At 33.0% G+C, this 21,395-nt stretch overlaps 1 protein-coding gene across 1 annotated transcript in view; it reads left to right on the plus strand.

Moving 5' to 3' along the window:
• The window catches only part of CNTN5 (contactin 5), a 566,822-nt gene that overhangs the window by 474,294 nt on the left and 71,133 nt on the right, over nucleotides 1–21,395 (plus strand). The window contains exons 14-15 of the mRNA XM_074214040.1: nucleotides 15,457–15,527; nucleotides 17,246–17,480. Of these exons, the coding sequence (XP_074070141.1) occupies nucleotides 15,457–15,527; nucleotides 17,246–17,480 (306 nt within the window). The remainder of the gene's footprint in view (nucleotides 1–15,456; nucleotides 15,528–17,245; nucleotides 17,481–21,395) is intronic.

A 21,395-nucleotide genomic window follows, 5' to 3' on the forward strand; every position in this document is an offset into this window, starting at 1 on the left:
CCCTATTTTTTCAGTCTTTAGATTTCTTAATTGCCAAATCAAATGACCTTTTCTAAAGTCTCATTCTTTTTGACCTCTCTGACTTAGAAAATGAGGATGTTATTCAAATATTTTAGGGGCATGCATAAAAGAAGATTTAGATTTATTAGGTATGATACTATATCAGAGAATTAAGCCCTATGCATAGACAGTCAGTCAATAAATATTAAGTGCCTACTATTTGTCAGTCACCATGCTAAATGCTAGGGCTACCCAAAAGAAGGTCAAAAAACAATCCCTGCTTTCAATTGGCCTATAGTCTCAAGTGGAAGACAATATGAAAACAACTATGTTCAAAGTGTATATATAAAGTGCAGATAATCTACAGAGAGATTAAGGGGGATTAGAAAAGGCTTCTTACAGAAGGTAGTACTTATATCTAAGATATGAAAGAAGAAGGAAGAGAGTTCCTTGGGGATAAATGGGCAGATATGAGAGATGCTGCAAAGATTAGACAGGAGTTGGTAACAGATTGGAGTTGAATTGCGAGACTGAAAAGCTGAAGATGGTGTTCCTGAATGACTGAGAGGTTGGTGGTTGTGAAGTTTTGAAAGGGGGGGAGGGTTTTTCAGTACAGGATTTCTTGAGTTTAAGATGTCTATGGGAAATCTGATTTGAGATAATCAGTTGACAGTTTGAAATAGGAGGTTGTCAATCAGCAGAGAGGTTAGGGTTAAAGAAGCAGATTTAAGAATTAGCAGATATATAATCATTGAATCAATGACCTGCTGAAATCACCAAAATGACCACAAAGAGGAATAAAAGAAGACCTAGTAACTATGCAACACTCATCTTAAGATGTCATGTCTTGATTGAGGATTCATTCAATTAGACAAGTAATAGAAGAAAGAACATAGAGAAGTTTCATGGAACTCTACAATGATAGGGTATAAAAAAGAAGAGTGTCAAAGGAGTCAGAGAGGTCAAAAAGAATGAGACTTTAGAAAAGGTCATTTGATTTGGCAATTAAGAAATCATTGCTAACTTTGGAGAGAGTAATTTTGGTTCAATGATAAGGTTAGAAGCTAGATTGTAGAAAATCAAAGACAGTAAGAAGAAAGAAAATGAAAGCATCAGTTTTGGATGGCTTTCTCTGGGAATTTAGCCACAAAAAAAGGTGAATAAATCAAGGGAGTGATTTCTGGGAATTAGAAAAAACTTATTTGTGTATGTAGTGATTCAGTGATTGTGTATCTGTGATGTAGTGATAGAAAAGGACAGATTGCAGACAAATAAAAATGGGAATTTTAGAGGGAGTAATCATCAACTGGAGAAGATGGGATGGGGCAGGATCATTTGTGCCTTTGGGGGGATTTTACTTGGAGTCCCAAGAACAAGGGCCTGTGAAAATAATGATAGAAAATAGCTGATATGAGGAGGAGGAGAGAAGAGGAAGCTCCATTTATTTTTTCCTGTGAAATTTGAGGTAAGGTTCACAGTTAGGATGGTGAATCTGAGGAGAGATGAAAAAGGTTTGGAAAAGTCAGTGTGGTGAGTGGGATAAATTAGGGAGGTGGAAAAGGATTGTCATGCCATAGTGAGGACTCAAGTAAGATCACATAAGGGAAATTTATAGAGGATGCAGCTGGAATTGTTTTAGAATTTTCCCCTCCTGCTTTACTTAGCTACACATGAACAGGAGCAAAGGCACCAAATATTAAGTATGATCCAAAGCTATAGTTTAGCAGAGCAAGGTGAATGATAGAATATGGAGGCCCTACTCACAATTAGGGCTACCCCAAAATAAAATCAGTGGGATGTCCTGTAAAGTATTGTGATCCTCATTATTGGATATTCAAACAGAGGCTAGAAGATCAACTGTAGAAGAATTAGGAAAGATATCTATATGTTTAGTATTGAATTGGACAACATAGACTCTGAGGGTTTTCCCAATTCTATGTCTACTGCTTTTTTGACTTTTATTTTTGTTTTGGTATATTTCCTAGGAAAAAAGCTGCAGACATTTAATTTTTTTATTGTTATTGAATCAGATCAACTTTGTAAATTATTGGATATTTCTACTAACCAAGTATCCAGATTTGGTTTGGGATGATTAAGATAATCAATTCTAATGCAAAGCAGTCTGCAAGATTTCAAGTCTCAGAAAGAATTTCTCCCCAAATGATCTTTCTAAAATATAAATAATCACACAAAAGAGGAGATGGTTAGATTGTTATGCTACAAAGCAGAATTTGAGTAATCAAGATAAATGAAAGTTAAAATAGTCTGGCTACATGGAAACAAACACCTTTGTTCCTTTGTCGTTTACCCATTACAGATTGTTTTTCTCCCAGGGTTTTTTTCCCTTTTCCAGCATGCAAATTTTAAATTGAACATTAATTGCCTGGTTGGGTTTTCATGCTTTCATAAAATCAGCCATGCTTTCATTGTGTACAGGTGTTCATTAATTAAGTACATAATAGGTTAGTCATTCCTCATTTTATTTACCTGCTCTGCAGATATCGAAATGGCTGGTAATCATAATGTGATGTTCATATCCTTTTTTAAAAAACACCCTTGATTTTGTGTATTGTTCATTGTATTTCAGCAAAGCCAAAGATTACTGCTTAATTCAAGAGTTCTCTATATAAATATTCATTAATAAAACAAACAATCCGTTTTAGATGAGTAATCCTCTTTGACTTTTTTATAGTATAATCTCCAGAGTTCTATTAAAGAACACTTTTTAAAGGTTTTATAGAAACACTTTTCCCTCTACAGATTAAATTATGGTCAGGTCATTTGATGTTTATTAAAACTCCCAAAGTGTTGCATATTAGAAAATTTCTTGCCTCTTTTTCTTCAGGTTTACCTCAATCAAGTAGTGCCTATCTTTCATTCCAGGAGTTCTAACTATACATACCTCAAACTCTTATAATCTTACTTTAAAAAAGTAAAGAAATCACATGAAAAATGCATAAAGGACTGTCAGTTGAAAGAGAGTTAAAGACAGCTTTTCCTGCCAGCATAATGTTTCCCAGGGTTGGATGCCACATGTTGCTCTGAAACTACTAATGCTCTTGAACCCCATGTTCCATTTGGCCTCCATTTCACCAAGTAGCATAAATTAGAAAGAATACTGACAGTGTTAGAATTCTTATCAAATGACAAACTGTACCTCATATGTAAATCTCTCTTATAAATACACATCCAGAATTTTAAAAGATGAACTGTTGTAATCAACCAACTACATTCTGAGATTTAATTAAGGAGTCTATGGGAGGAAAAAATCAGCAATGCTTTGTTTTATAATCTGAACTGTATTTATGAAAAAGCAATGTTGCATGCAAGGCTGAATGCCTCAGACTAAGGATGCTGAGAAGTAGAATTTACCTAGTCTTAACTTTACCTTTAACTAACTCTGTGACCTTAGGTAAATCACCTAAGATCTCTATTCCATTATTTAACAATATTCTTTCAATAATGCAAAATGACAGAGTCCAGGAATACCAAAGTCTTTGAAGAATTAAAGTTTGAGGGTCACCTGAAGAAAAGACATAGTGGAGGTATGAGAAGCTATAGCAAATCAATAACAAGAATTTGCATGGGAGAAAAAGCATAAAGGATGTCATTGGAGAGATGTAAGAAGAGGGGGGAAAAGACAGACCAGTCATGCAGTGAAGCAAGAATTTACTGACAGACAGATCAGTCATATCTGAAATGTTGAGAAAACCAGAAGGAAGCCTCAGCACAGTGAGCAGGCTCCGTATTCTATGGGAAAAAATTAGACAACAGTCACACAGGACAAGAAGGTATGGATGGATTACAATCTGTATCTCCAAAGGAAATACATAGAATGATAAGATCATAGACCCAGGAACTATTGTATTAAAGTGGGTAGGTAGAATTTGATGATCTTCCTTTCAGTTTTAATGCCTTATTATTATTAAATTTTAGCAAGATTTTAGTGTTTTTTAATTACAACCTTAAAAGTTTTTCTCACAATATACCTATTAAAAACTATATTATGTTGCCTTCCACATCATTTTTGGACTTTTTTATGATAGGCCAACAAAGAGTTAAGGGCAAAAAAAATAGAATGATTAGTTAAACTATAAATACATGAAGGGGAGTAGAATAAATAAGGTAGAACAAATAAAATGGAGTCATGTTATGGGGGGTCTAGAATGACAAGCAGTATTCCATATTTTGCTACTGAAAATCTCAATTAAAGGAGTTACATAGTTATAATAATATTCATAAATTTACTCTATATTTAAAACATAATAAAACTTTTAAAATTGAAAGCCATGTACTTTGGCATTATAGGAAGTAGAAGAATTTCTATTATTCAGTTTCTCTTGATCCTATCCATTATCAAAATGTAATTCTCTTACTAGCTGTGTGACCCTGGCTAAGACATGTCACTGGTTTTGCCTCAGTTGCTCCATCTGTAAAAAGAGCTGAAGAAGGAAATGGCAAACCACTTCAATATCTTTGCCAAGAAATGAGGTCATGAAGAGTCAGATACAACTCAAAAATGATTGAAGCACCACTTTTATTGAGTAGAAAGAAGAAGAGCAAGCTGGATTGCATTTGAGAAATCATGCAGTGCCTTTAGTGACTGTAAATTTCTCCCTAAAACTTTTTTAACTTAAATATTCTTTCATGATGTAATATTATGATAAATTATAGAATACAATAAAACATAGATTAATTTGAACAATTAAAATCATAGCTCACCTAAAGCAATGAAGAGGAACAATGCATGCAAGGAGACTGCAGCATATTATCAATGTAAAAAATGTGCATTGTTTGTATTTGTTTGTATTTCTTTCAGGACCTAGATAATGCTGGCCACAAAATGGTGTTTAATAAGTTGTTTATTGATTGATTGATAAAATATACCTAGAACCTAAAATCAGGACTATCATGTGTCAAGAGAATATCAATTAAAAAAAACCTATATAATCCCCACTGACATTCATAAGTTTTCAAGAAATATAGAGAAAGACCTCAGGATTCTGGACGGATGATGAGGATGGGGGAAGGATAAGGAAGAGGAGAGGGAATTTTATAGAATAACATGAAATGGAGTTGCACAAGATAAAAATGAATAGATGATTTGTATTCTGTATTATCATAGATCCACTGCTATATTAAAGTCCTAAAGACCTCTGACAGGTTCTAACCACTGGACAAGCCCCATAACCTCATTTGTATTATTTAAAGCAAATTATTGCAATTGTATTTCAGTGCTTACCAAATAGATATATCAAAAATAGAACATGAAAAAACTGGGAGAATATATTTGGTCTCAGAAACAGAAGATTTGAGGAAAAAGTGTCTTCTGTTTACATAAACTTGTCTATCTTAAAGTAAAATACATTCTAAGCAGTTCTCCTCTTATAATGCTGAAAAAAGACATGATCGCATGCACCTCAAATGACAAAGGGGAAATTAAGGCATCCTCCATACTTGGCATTTATTCCATTTCAGGATCAAATGGAAAATCATTACTTGGCTGACTAGAAGGATTGGTATCATATCTAAGATGGCCTAAACATAAGACATTGGATCACATAACCATAAGGACTTTTCCTTACATTTCTCTGAAATTATTAATGAGAAAATTTTAATGTATTCTGTTTGAGTAACTAGAAAAAGGTAAAATAAATTGACAATTAAATAAATGTTAGCTTTCTTCAGCTACACGAATAAACAATTTGTTTTAATAAATAAAAGAAAATGGTTTTCTGTTAGATTAACAGAGGGAAAAATCATAATGAATAATAAACTTCAAAACCAAATACTCATTTACTAGAAGGATTGACTAATCTGTGGAAATGCTGTTTTACTTTAGTAAAAATTAATTTGGTTCCATGAATTGTGTTTTGAATTAATGGTCAGGAAGACTTGGGGTACAAATTCTTACATCTGGCTATATGATCATAGGAAAGTCAATTAATTCTCTGAACCAATTTCTTTGTCTGTAAAATGAGAATACTATTTGTAGTGCCTTTCTTAGAGAGTTGTGAATTCCAGAGCTTAGTTCTGTTCTTGGTACATCCAGGGTCCTTAATAAATGTTTATGATAGTTTGAGGCCCAATCAAGATTAAGTATGAAAGTGCATTGCAAACTTACTAATAATAAAAATGCCCTAGTCTCTGCACATATTTTCTGCAGTTTCTTTCAGAGGTTTGTAAGCAGAAATGGAGTAATTATTGCAGATCTTACTTAGAATAAAATCTGTGTTAGCTGCAAGGCATGGTCAGTTTTGACTGAGAATCCTAATTTTCTTCAGGATCCATGAAAAGAAAGAAAGATCTGGAGAGCTGCAATGAGGATGAATACAGGGTCTAAATATGAAAGTACAAAGAGAAGGGCTAGGAGGGAGTTATAGCACCACAAGTGTCTCAAATGCAGCTTGGACTGTTCTCATGTATTTTTTTATTTTAGTTTCAGTCTCTCTCGGTGAATTAAATGCTATCTCTACTCCATTTCCTCTTCTTTCCTCCCTTTTTCCTATTCTCTTAATTACCAAACCTTCCATCCCACCCCCCCCAAAGGGGCATCACTTGACAAAGTTTGGGCACTTGAGCAGTGATATATGTGCAAAATAATTTGACTTGTGCCTACAGAAAAAATTATTAACCCATTGACTTTTGACTTTTGTTTTTGTCCAGTTAGCAAATTAGCTAAAAAAATGGAAAAAATGTAGCCAGGTTAAACAGCCTTCATTTCCATTTTTGTTGGTATTTATGGGATGGAATGCAGATCAGAAAACTGCATTTCCTTGGTTTTGAAAAAATAGATAATATATTAAAAATATAAAAAAATTCAATAGCTTTTGCAAAATATGTAAGCTCTCTGTCAAAAGTAGAAAATGATACTTAAATTTACAACAGAAGCATAGAATTTTAAAGTTGAATAGTACCCTAAAAATCACAGTCTAATCCCATCATTTTTAAAATTTTAAAACTAAGGCACAACTTAATAATGCCATTTGACTAAGAATATACAAGAATTAGAGATAGGATTAGACTACCAACTTTCCACACTGCCCTACCTGCCATTAGCAAATGCCAGGAGTTCACCTATGATTCATTCTCATGACCAGTCAAACTGTTTTCACATAGGCAAGCATGTTTTAAAATTCAATTTTACAGTCCTTTCCACTAACCCCCCCCCCCAAAGTAAGCATACTTTCAGTTACATTTTCCAATCTGTGTCACTTCTCCAAATTGGTCACTAGTTTACTACAAATCTCCTAAATTACTTTGCCTTTCCCAGGCCTCTAAATAAAGCCATATTATTTAATGAGCCATGGTAAACACCTACTGAAGCAGAAATTGGAATTATTTCTGAAGAGAGACAGTTTGATAGATGGGTTCCTCCTGTCTCTTTTTATTTAATTAAATCCTCTAATTTAGTTATTTAAAATTTGGTTAGTGGATGGGTTTTTGCTATAGCTATCATTCCAATAAAGAACTCTGTGACATTCTGGCAAGCTTAATCTGTGGTCATTTGCTATGATTTGGTCACTTCTGCATTTTACACAGATGTTCTCAGCCCACAATTTGAAAACCGCCAATACTCTGAATTTTACCATGCCAGACATTTCATTGAAGCAGCCAGGCAATTGCAGCCTAGGGGCAGGGCATCCATTACATTATCTATTCATGGAGAAGCATGGCTAGAAACAAAATTGAGAAGAATCAGAGTTTAACCTGCTAATCATGCATGCAAACTTGATTCTATGAGTTAATAAGCTCATGACATTGGGTATGTGAGAATAAAATTCTAGCTGCTTAATTCCAACCCAGGTCTTCTTTATACTAAACTGAAAAATATGCCCAAATGAAAAAAAAAAAAGAGTTACTTTGCCTGAAAGTGTGTTTCTATGAACAGGATTGGAAAAATAAAAGCCATTAGCCTTTATATTGATTTCATTAATTTTAGGCTACCAACATGAACCACCTAATCATAGAGCTAGAAGTGGCCTGAGAGACAATCATGTCCCCACTTCTTCATAGAATAAGTTCAATTTTCATTAATAAATAAGTTATTATTAAATAACTAACACCTCTAAAATCAAAGACATTGGTGATTAGATGAGAAGTGAGAGGATGAATATCACTGTAAATAACTTTTTTGCACTGTATACAACTCTAGAGAAAAAAAAATAACATTTTTAAAAATTAGAGAGAGGGTTCTTTCCCTTAGGAAGAGGTTGAGCTCATTGCCCTTCCTCAGACATGGTCCCACCCTACCCTCACATTCATTCCAGATGTAATAACTCATGTTTGCTGTATCCAGGCACAAGTAGGGAAATATCTTCTCCACCTGTTGACTATGTTTCTTCACAAGCACCTTAGGTACTAGTCTCTGAATAATCAAGGTCATTCATTCCATTAGATTTTTTTTTCTGGTGATAATTAAACCCCCCTTGTTGCAAAGTTGCACAAATATCCTAGGAATTCTTAACTTGAGATATTTTAACTTGTTTTTTTACTATATATTGTCGTAATTGAATTTCAACATAATTGGTTCTTTTGCAATTATTATATATATATATATATATATATATATATATATATATATATATATTTTATTCATTTCATTTAAAACACTCTGAGGGGAGGCTAGGTGGCATAGTGGATAAAGCACCAGCCTTGGAGTCAGGAGTACCTGGGTTCAAATCTGGTCTCACACACTTAATAATTACCTAGCTGTGTGGCCTTGAGCAAGCCACTTAACCCCATTTGCCTTGCAAAAATCTAAAAAAAAAAAACACTCTGAGAATGAGTCCAGAGACTTCCCCAGACTGTCAAAGGGATCTGTGATCCTAAAAGAGCTAAGAACTCCGGGTCTGTTAGAATGTAAATAATACTTTTCTGTGTTTTTTGGACTCAAATAGCCATGTGAATCTCTACCAATAATTAATAATCACTCATCCAGGTAGATCATATGTAGGATGAATTTATTCTTTATGAGCATATCAATATCACTTAAAAATTATATGCTGTGATATAAAGGCAATGCTGAAGTGTAAAATTGCTAGAGTAGCTTCAGAGCCTGGAAAATGATTCCTTTTAATAGTTTTCTTCATTTAACAGTCTTTCATTTGAAAATGTTCCCTTTCAGCTGTACATTCTGTGGCTTCATGCAGTGGAGAGGAAATTTATTCCTTTGACACATTTATTCTTTTAATAGTTATTCATTTGAAAAAGTTTCATTGTGTGACTATATATTTTTCAGTTTGCTAAAGAGATTCACTCCTTTGACAGGTTTATTTTTTTTAAAACATTTGTTCATTTAGTAGCTTCTCCCTCCATGATGTTGTTAGTAAGACTCCTTTAAAATGAAGCTGCCAGGATGCTCCAATAGCAACAGAATACTTACTCCAACCTATGACTTCACTGGTGCCCCACAGCATTCTGTCAGAGCAGAGAAGGGTAAGCCATACTTAACATAACAAAGAACAAGCTAGAGTATTATTTTAAAATTAACTATACTAGATAGATGTTCACTATGAGTTGGACATGACAGAAAGTGACTGAATGAACAGTTGTATTTTGTGGCAACTATGGAATAGAGAGTCAGTCCTGGAGTACCTGAGTTCAAAGCCAGGCTCAGACACTTACTAGCTATGTTATCCTAGGCTTGTCACTTAACCCTATTTGCCTCAATTTCCTCCCTAGTAAAATGAATTGGAGAAGCAAATGACAAACTAATCCAGTGTCTTTGGCAAGAAAACTCCAAATAGCATCACAAAGAGTCAGACATGACCAAAATTACTCAATTAAAAACAAAAAAAATGTACTTAACTATATGGATTAGATTAGAATTATTGTACTTTAATTTCCACATGTATCCAGAAATCAAATTCAACATTAGTGAACTGTAAGTATGTATTCTTTCCTAAAGTTCCTTCAAATTGTCTTATATTTACTCATCTGGCATGTTATTGCTTCCTGATTCTCAGGTTCTTGGTGAATGGGATAATTGATAAATGTTAGTTAAATTTAATCTAATTGAGTTGACCATACCTTAACAAATAATTCATGAATGTTCATGAAAATCTGAATGAAATTAACCCAACCTCCAGTCACTCTTCACCTTCTCTCACTTAAAACATGATTCTCTCTTACTCCATTATTTTAAGGATCCATGCATAATCCCATTTTTGTGATCCCATTGACATGGATTGTAAATTTCTCCAGCCAATAATGTCATGAATTGATCTGGTTAAAAAAAAAATTCTTCATTCAATCATCAACACTCATGATAAGCCTCTCCTCATCAGCTAGAACAGCTCTCAGCTGACAATCACATTGTCCATTGTTATACCCATATTCAAATACTTCTCTGCTTATGCTCATCTAAACAACCTTTGAGAAGCCAAGGTATTCCCATGTTGTGATGCGACATAATAGGAGGTGACCATTCAGATACACAGATATGAATGAGTGATTTATTTTTACCTGTGTGAAACCAACACAGATTGGCTACTGGTCTATGATTTATTAGGTCAATCAATCAACAAGCATTTACTAAGCACCATCTGCCTAAACAACAACTTAAAAGAGTTCCTGCCCTCACAGAGTTTATACTCTATCAGATAAATCTTAGGGAGGTATCTAAGCACATAAGGATTAAGAGCTTTACCATAATAAACTAATACTTAGGTTCAGGAGTAGAATTTGAGTTCAGATTTTCCTAAATCCAAGGCTACTCCACTTGACCAAATTGCCTTTACTTACATAAAGGTACATAGGTAGGTCTTACATGAGGAAATGTAGGTGACCCTATAAGAAAAAAAAAAAATGGGGCGGCTAGGTGGTGCAGTGGATAAAGCACTGGCCCTGGAGTCAGGACTACCTGGGTTCAAATCCAGGCTCAGACACTTAATAATTACCTAGCTTTGTGGCCTTAGGCAAACCACTTAACCCCATTGCCTTGCAAAACCCTAAAATAAATAAATGAATGTATGGTTTATATTTATATTTTTGTTTAGTCATTTTTTAGTTGTGTTCAAATCTTCGTGATCCCTTTTGGTGTTTTCTTGCCAAAAATATTGGAGTGACTTGAAATTTCCTTCTCTAGCTCATTATACAGATGAAGAAACTGAAGCAAGCCAGGGTTAAGTGACTTGCCTAAGGTCACATAGCTAATGTCTGAAGCAAGATTTGAACTCAGGAAGCAGAGTCTTCCTACCTCTTAGCCCAGAACCTAATGCACTATGCCCACCTAGAGAATCACACTTATGAGAATATTATTTTTTCTATGATATTAATCTAACACATTATTTAATCTTTTAGTAAACTAAACTAACTATACTTTGTTTTCCTTTGATGACTCCTTCCTCATACCTTTTAGCAACCTCTACAAAATGTTAACTCCAAATTTGTTTTTCAGATATCATAACCATGAAACACTGTCTTCTTTTTTATTGATTTTTCAGGACGCTGCAATGACCCTTTGATAATATCTCTTCATAATATTGTGTGAGACAGAGTGATCTATATCAATACTTTTCTGTCTTAGTTTCTCTGAGTCATCACTTTTACACAATTATATACCATTAATATCCCCCTCTCCCCAACTATTCCAGTAATTCTATACCTTTCTTCCATTAGCCTATGAACTTCTTTGTACTGACTGGGACATAGTAGGTGCAGAATAAAGGTTTCCCTTTCTTCTCTCTCTCTCTCTCTCTCTCTCTCTCTCTCTTTCTCTCTCTCTCTCTCTCTCTCTCTCTCAACAGGGAAAGACTCACATGTAGCCAGAACAAAGCAAATATAGTAGAGGGATGAAATAATAATAGTTAATATTCAATAAGCATTTCTTAAGCACTTTGTGCTAAACACTGGGGATACAAATATGAAAAAGAAAAACAGGCCTTGTCCTCACTTAGATTTCAATCTAGACAGTGTAAAAAAAAAAGAAAACTGAAATTAGGAAGGGAAGGGAATTTTGGGGAGGAGATATCAAGTTTGGGGAGTGGGGAATAGACAAATGATAGAGAAGCTACTTAAAATGAGTAAGCCAAATGGGAAAAAAATGTTTGAGAAGACTAGATTGTGAGAGAAAAATAAAAGACTAAGTCTACTGAAATGGAATTGAGAACTATACTGATCAAAATTAAACATCAGAGAGTCTCAGTGTATAGAAGTGTTCCCCTTATTGCCATCAAGGAAAACTTTTTGTACTTCTGTTCTAATTATGTGAAAACTCATGTTGCATTGGGGCTAATCATTTATTTTCCCATATTCTTGATACATAATTGGCCTACTTTGATTATCCAGTCTTATACATTGCTAATGATATCTTTCTTTTTGGGGGGGGGAGATCATCTCTTCCCACTTAGCACTGTTAGTAGTATGCTACAACACAAGCATTAATATTATCTACACAATTTCAACCTATTTTTAAGGATTAGGGAAACCTAAGAAATTTAGGCAGAGACAATCCTTTTCTATCATTTTTATTAAACTAAGAAATCAATTTTTGCCTCTTGTTTTACTGCTAATGATGGAATGCTACTTAACATCCAAATAAAGAAAGCACAAGTAAAAGATTTAGAAATTATGATTCTATTTACATGTCTAGTTTAAGGGTAATTATTTGCTTATGTAAAGCATTACACCTTGATTAGAGAGTTTAACACAGAAAAATTGTATGAAGGGTCTAACTCCCTGAGTGAAATGTAAAATTTGTAGAAAAATTTGAAGACATTTTAATTTATTACAGGTTCTAATCAAGACACAAACTCTTACTCAAGCAAATGTCCTGGGAGATGTTAGTATGAATAGCAACACTGAAAAATTAGCCCTCTTTTACCATGACACATTTATTACTGAAAGGTGTGTTTTGAGCATGAATAATTTGGAGTCAATTAAATGAATTGCAATGCCAAAAACAAAAGATATTTAAACTGAAAATTCTATTTTAATTTTCAGTGCAAGTCCATTTAATGGCTTCCATATAAAATTTTCAGTCATTATCGTCACCATATATGGGGTTAATAACATAGAGAAGAGGTAGTACATACAGAGTAATCTTTTTTGTTTGTTTTATTTTGTTTTTTGTGCAAGGCAGTAGCATTAAGTGACTTACCCAAGGTCACACAGCTAGGTAATTATTAAGTATCTGAGGTCGGATTTCAATTCAGGTCCTCCTCATTCCAGGGCCAGTGCTCTATCCACTATACCACCTAGATGCTTCAGTACAGAGAAATCTTAATGGCAAAAAGATGTGAAAATAAGTTTAGCCTTTGGTACATACTATTTTTGTAATTAATTGCATGTCATTTATCTTCTACAGTTAGGCAACATTTCTAAGGCTAAAAGTTATAGAAGCATTTCCATTCTCAGTAATCCCCACACAACTAAGTTCATAGATATACACATACAAATATATATGTATCAGATAGTTATATATGTATATGCTTATATACACATACATATAGATAGATAGATTTGTATTTATATACACATATACCTTAATTTTTTTAGTGAAGACACAAGATAAAAATACAGTACAAATATACAAAATAGAAAACCAAATAGCTAGTTTTTGCTCCATAGTACATCTTAAAATATTTCAACGAATATAATTTTGAAAATGTTTAATCTTAAAAAAATTATAAGCTATATAGCATCTCTTTTAAAATGATCATGTAGTTGGCACATTGGACAGAGCCTTAGTCCTAAAGTAAGGAAGTTCAAATATAGACTTGGAAATTTCCAACCTGTTTGACCCCTGAGCAAATTATTTAACTTTGGTATGCCTCAATAATAAGATGGGGATAATAATAGTCCATATTTCTATGGCTGTTAAGAAAATCAAATAAGATATTATTTGTAAAGTACCATCACAGTTCCTGGAACAGAGAAATCCCTTATTTTCTAATAATTACTTAATATTAGTCATATTTTTCCTAAGAAGTGGAATGGGAGATTTTTCTCTATGCCTCCCTCTCTAAAAGTGTTAAAGTATTAATAAATGCTAAAGAACACTCTTTCCATCATTCAAAAATAGCATTGAACAATTTCTCTAAATAAACTTTAAATATTCTCAAAGTTATAGACCAAAATATTGAATCAGTCAATGGAAGCATCTAACATAAAAGTACAAGGACTACAGATTATTTGTTCATTATATTTATCCATGATGTCTCCTTTATTATTTTGATGAATCTATAATTTCAACTGTGTGGTTGAAGGAAGGTCACACTCCATTCTGTGTAATATATGCCCATATTTATTTTCCATAAATTCTCTATAATGCAACTAGACTATGTACTGTAAACCTTCTCTATACATTTTAATATTTCAAGGATGCCAAGATAACACTTTTATTCCTTACTCTAGTAGCATAATCAGTCCACCCCATCTTTTCAGATCATAGATGGTTCTTCTTAGGTTCTTTTCTCTATTTCATACATTAGTTATCAGTAGTAATGTACTATATGGCCTCCTTACAACTGTCACATACTTCTCTTATTACACTTCAGGTGTAGAGTATATATATCTAGATAGATATAGATGGATACATTTCATGCCCTTCATACATATTGTTGAAAGTGCTAACCTCCTTATGGTGGGGACAGAGGAGTAAGTTATCCTTTTAATTTTGATTATGGATTAGTATTGAGCCACATGCTGTCTCACCCAGTTCTTCCTGTGATCATTCATTTTTAAGTTGATGGGCTTATGAATAAAGTCAGCTTTAGGGAAAAAAAGTCAAGCAGATTTGTCCATGTAAAGATTATAAAATGGATTTTGTCTTATATTTATAGTACTTTAAATGAGTACTATAAATAAGTGCTATATATGATTCCATAGCAATTATATTTACTGTAAGTTCAGAAAAGTATATTTTGTATTTGATAGGCAACAGCATGATAATGACCTTAGCTTTAATCTCAACAGAAATATTTACTAGCTGTGAATTTATAGAAAATAAACTAAACCTCTCTGAAGCTGACTTCTTTGAAACATAAATAATTGCACTAACAGCATTTTAGAGTTGTGAGAAAGAGGCTTCATGACCCTCTTCATTTGTATAATTCCTACTTGTCTTCCTCAGGAAGCCTCCAAGAAACTACTAGATTGTTAATGATATCTTTTCTCATGGCAATTAATAATCTTCTAATGTCCTTATTTTACAACACCCTGTTATTGAATTATCTCTGTTAGTATCTTGTAACCTTAGTGGAATTGCAGTCTCCTTGAGATCAGAGAACAGTCAGATCTAATTCTCTTTTTCCTGACATTCCTATCATTCCTGACATTTCTGACATTGCTTGATTGATTGTAATCTTTAATCCATTTAAAGCAGAAATAGAAATGCATACTATTCTTGATGTTATTATTTGAACTCAAATTAAACAGAACCAGAGCATCTTTATTGTAGGCAAGTTTAAATAACATGAGTATTCTTTCTCCCCATCCCCTCTTTATTTATAGTTCCAAAGACAGCTCCTGCCAATGTAAGTGGCAGAAGTGGAAGAAGACATGAATTAGTGATAGCCTGGGAGGTAAGGAAGCTTGTTACTCTATCATTGAACTTTATTTTGAATTTTTAGAGGACAAAGACTTTCTTCCCCACCAAAATATGGACCACACACAAAGTACCTGAGGCTTCCTATCTTCAAATGAGAGTGTGCAACAATTTGAAGTCTTTATCTCATATGAAGCCCAAAAGAGAGATTTTCTTTTTTTTCTTTTTCACAGCAGCTTTTCTCACAGTGACTTTTCTCCAATATTGTGATGTGCTAATGCTTGTATCTAACCAGGTAAAACTTCTCAGAATTTATCCATATCCTTAGTTTATATAGTCCAGTATTCATTGATTCCCTCTAAAGTTATCCTTTCAGAGCTAAAAATCTGTGATCTTTGTCTCCTCAATTACCCCTTAAAAAAACAATAGATTTCTTCTCTTCATTCAGTGACTTTTATGGAAAAGCATTTTTATTATCAAAATATAAGTAGATAACAAATGATTATTAGGAAATAAACATGATTCTATATATATGCATGTCTATATATTTGACAGTAAAATGAAAAGGAATATCAAAATGCAGGTTTTGTTAGGAGCACTATAGTTTTCTAAAGAAGTTGATTGATTCCAACCCCTAATAGTCTCTCAAAGTTTTGGTACATCTTACACTAGAAATTCTTACTTTCTTAAGAATCTTTCTACAAAGCACCTCGCTTTTTCAACAGTTCTATCTCTGTTTTCATTAAGGTCAGAAGTTTTAAAGTTTGGCTCTGAAGCATATCAAAATATAAAGTTCTTAACCAAAAGGGTATTTGAACTCTGTATCTAAATAAAACTAATCAAGACCTATTTGCCATTTAAACGAAACTCAAAAGTGAATAAGATGACATTTTCCCAATCATATTAAGAATTCACTTCTCTTTATAAAAAGTTTCTCTCCTATATTAACTACACTATCTGTATTTTATAACTTCTTTTTTACTACAGGCTGTCATTTTTAACCAAATCTCAGTTTTCTAGCTGATTGAATCATTTATTTTGATTTATTTATTTTAGAAAGCAAAACCCAGTTTGAACATATTTACATATTACATGGATACAAACAAAAGTTTTAAAATAAATACAATGATACAGTTCTCTTCACTCTTCCATGGAATGCCCAGATTCAAACCTAGAAAGAATAGTTTATAAGGTATTATGTTGCCATCTAATCCTAAATTGCTATAAGTAACCACACTAACCCTAACAGATTTTTTTTCCCATTTTAATGACCGTCTAATTTTACCCATTGGAACTTGGAACTCTGGCAACAGCCATTTTATGAAACAACTAATTGGGAGACAAACCTATTTTAATTTAAGGGATGTCAATAATTTAGATAGTTATCATGATAAAAGAAAGAATCAAATGTTGTCAAGCCAGTGCCTAGGATTGTAAAGGATTAATAAATTTATTTTAATTTGAAATTTCATGTGTTATTTTCAAAGTCTCTGATTTTGCAGAACACTTTGGAGTAATTATTCTATCATGGTTTTCAATGTGCTACTTATATTTCAAAATTCTCTTTGTCTCATTCATTTTACACATTTATTACTGTGTGATATATGCATTGTATTATGTTAAGTACCCAGAGAGCTAAAGGGTTCTGGGTTCTTTCTTTATATAAAGTTATTAATTTTAAAAGATTCATGGTAAACCACAAGTGTGAAAAAGTATTTACTGCTTCTAATGACTAATTACACTTTTATTCTTCAGCCAGTATCAGAAGAGTTTCAGAATGGGGAAGGATTTGGCTACATTGTGGCATTTCGACCCAATGGAACTCGTGGTTGGAAAGAAAAAATGGTCACTTCATCTGATGCTTCAAAGTTCATCTACAGAGATGAAAGTGTACCCCCACTCACTCCCTTTGAGGTGAAAGTTGGGGTGTACAATAACAAAGGGGATGGACCTTTCAGCAATATTGTGGTCATTTGTTCAGCAGAAGGAGGTCAGTTTCCATGTTTCCCTTGCAAGTTTTTTTTTAAACTATATAGGAATCCTACCTAAAAATAGACTCTCCATTCAGGTAATCAGTTAAATAAAGCTATAACTATTTGAAATTGCAAATTTTGCAACAGAAAATTTGAGAGAACAGTCCAGTGACAAGTAGGACAGTGAGTAGAGTGTTGTGTCTAACTAAAGATAAGAGACCCGAGTTTAAATTTTTTTTCAGGTGAGCAGGGTGAAGAAGAAACAATAGAAGTATAGCTGAGACCTCAACTTTTTTACATCAGTGCATTTGGGAGACCATCAAAGAGGAAGTTGATTCTCTTCTATGTTGGGACTCTACAGTGGTATCAATTTGTACCATTTAAAAGGGACACTCAGGCTCTTCTAAATAGGTTAGAAATAAAATGCAAATTGTATTTTATCCATACCTGCCCTATTTGAGGGAATGAAAAAACTAATACCTTTAAAAGTTAGTTTTAGTCATTATCTTTTCATGTGTGAATAGAAAACACTATTTGAAATTATTTAGTTCTCCAATCACAGAATATAAATGCACAAGAATACAACTTGAGTTGCTCAAGAGAATAATTTGTCTTCAACAAAAATAGTTGATTTTTTTTCCTTTAATGGAAAATAGAAGAACCACACTGAATTTTCCCAGGCTAAATGAGCTTATTTTTGGATATAAAAGTAGTTTCAGTTTGGGGTTAAATGTAGTTTTTCATCTATATAAGCTTTGTCTTTCATTTTCATAAAATATAGCAACACTTAGAGGCAAAAACAGAAAGCTTATTAATAGGAGCACTGCTGCTGTGAAGCTACATGAAAAGATGAGCAATAGAATAATCAAGACCAAGAACCACTGTGGACTTAATCAGTTTGATTTGCATCTGAAGGATATGAAACCTAAGGGAGACATGCCCATTAGATATCCTGTTGTTTTGCACTTTTCACCTCTTCAAGTTTCTGGGTAGCTTAAAAGGAATAGCTGAGAAAATAATATTGCAATTAAATAATCCAGATATCCCCAAGAAATATATCAATAATATGTAATATTGTTTAGGTCCTCAAAATTCAAAGGGGGGAAAAAACTTTATTTTCTTGAGATCTCCTTTTTTTCCCTAAGTAGTCTATTTCTTACCACATACAGACATTTGAGAGGAAGCCAAGGATTTTAGTAAGCACGCTTAGTGTGGTTTCTCTAGAGCCTTTATAAAATTCTAGAATTATAAATTCCTTTCCCTTAAAACTGCATGACTTCAATAGTCATGATCTTCAATGTCATTTCTCCTTGAACTGGAAACAACAAGCTTTTGGAGAATTCTTTGCAAATCTCTGTGAAAAGATACATTTTCTCCCCAACCAAAAGATTTCCATTTTTGTTAGAGCACACTTCAACATAATGTATTAGCTGATTCATCAACTCAACCTATATAAAAGAACATAAGAAAGTTATGCTATTGGGCCATGATTTCATTTTTTCCCCCTAGTAATGAAGTTCTATAAGTAGGTATGGGCAGGCAAACAGATAGTGTTTTCCTATTGGTTTTATGTTACAATATTTATATAAACTCATATAAAGTCCATTCTGGCCAGAGTAATGCTTCATTTTATTCAGTAAGTTCAAGAGCTGAAGTGCTTTGATGGATTTGCAGTATGAGGATCTGGGTTCAAAAAAGGGGGTTTGTTACTTATGTCCCATGTGACCTTCAGAAAGTAATTTAACTTCTCTCAGCCACAGGTTCCTTATCTGTCAAAGGAGAGTGTTTCAGTAAATCAGCCCTTAGTCCCTTCCAGATATAAATTCATAATCCTACCAGTTTTACCTGTGATCCTAAGGCCTATATAAATCAAATAATTAAATTTATTTATTTGCTTGGCAGAAATTCTAACCTATAACAAATGAATACTTAATTCCAGGACTCCTCCACAAAGTACTTCTCATAACTATTCTTGGCAGGCAGTTTACCCTCTGTCCCCAACAGACTATCAGAGCGCAAGTTCTGATATACTCTACCATCCAGGGAATCTTTCAAGAAAAGACCTGGCAACAAATATGTCTACTTTCTAAGAACCAGTCTACTGAAACACAAAGAGAATCATCCCCAACTGTCTGACTTAGCTCTAGGGAACAAATTCTTTAATCATAAATACCCATGAAATGACTAAAATTACAAAATGACCATCAGTCCTATGTAGCTTCTGGTATAATAGAGGCAGGGAGGCAGAGAGGCTGAAAAGGGGCAGAAGTCAGTCTCATATGCTCATACATTCCTTAGAGACTATATATATATATATATATATATATATATATATATATATATATATATAATTTAATTGTTGATACTCTAGATATATGAAATCAATTTCCATGTGCTACTTGATAGAGAATTGAATTAGTAAGGATATCCTTACTGTAAGCAAAACTAGAAGATAAGTGGAAATGAAAAAATAGCTAACAGGTCCTCCATGGAAATGCAAATATTGACAGAGTTGGTTCTATTGTATGTATAAAGGCAACAATATGCTTCATGTCAAGGGATATTTGGCTATTCTACCTCTCCCTGATTATGAGAAACATTTGTACAAAGAACAATGGGAAAGTGATAATTTTGCACTAATAACCATTATAGAACATAATGACATAGATAAATTCTAGAAAGATTCAATAAAACCTGCTAATTTAAGTCAAACTATACTTTAACATCTGGAGATTTTAATGTCAAATTATGCACAGGAAAAGTCAGTAAAAAGTAAATTTGAAGATATGTTTCAGAAAAAAAGAAATTAAAATGAACCAAATACTTATGGATTGTATAGAATACCTTGTACATATTCTCTGTTTTATGAATACTTTTTTTTCCTTTTAAGATGGGTTGGCAGGTACTTGACATCCCAAATACCCCTACATACATACACACACACATATACACACATGGAAATGAATATGTGAGCTGCATCAGAGTCAGAGACATGTTAAAAATCACTTTTCTGTGATTATGCCCAAATCAAAAGAGGGAGTCAAAAGAAGTCAATCAAGGTCCCTATCAACCTAAAGCTATGATCTTTTAATTCTATTTAGAATTGAATAACCAAAACCAAACAAACAAATAAATGAATGAATGAAAACAGGAAAAGACTGGTAACTAATATAAGTGTTCTACAAATAGTTTAATTATGATCTTTTTTAGAACAAAGATAAAATTACTGTCAAATTTTTAAAAAAGAGATGATATTAAGCAATTAACAAATTCCAACCTAAACTATTTTGCAAGCAATTGTTGTCCCCAAATGCTAAACAGTTAAAAACATATATTGATATGAATTATCATCATTTCCAGGAAGTTTAATGTATTTAAATATATTCTCAAAACAAAGAAGCCAAGAAAAATGGTAAAACACCACAACCAGCAAATACTTGATCTCTTGCCAAGCAGGAAGGTACAAATGTGAAGGTTAGAAATCTTCCAGAGAAAGATGTTGGAGGATTACAAACATTATATCATCATTAAATAGCAAAGATCAAGTTTACAGAAAGCATGACAAGGAGACCTTATTTTGTAAAATCAGCAAATTACATTTCTATCATCTTTAAACTTTAATATTACAACACCCAATTCTCTACACAAAAAAGAAAAAATAAAACTGAAGGAAAAAAAAGGCAGGAAGAGGATCCATAATGGAAGAAGTATACATAAATGAGGTTCATGTTGAAACATAATTTCAAATTATTGAGAAATCAATTTTGAAGACATTCAAAATATAATAAGATAACAAATGCTTGGAAAACATTTTTAGTTATTTCTGATTTAAAAAATGATTGAGAATCAATGATCAATGACTACCAGTCAACATGACTACTTTCCTTAACTACAGAATCTTTATAAAATCTTCATAAAAATAATGTAACCAT

The sequence above is a fragment of the Macrotis lagotis genome, chromosome 1 (genome assembly GCF_037893015.1).
Source record: "Macrotis lagotis isolate mMagLag1 chromosome 1, bilby.v1.9.chrom.fasta, whole genome shotgun sequence".
NCBI lineage: Eukaryota > Metazoa > Chordata > Mammalia > Peramelemorphia > Peramelidae > Macrotis > Macrotis lagotis.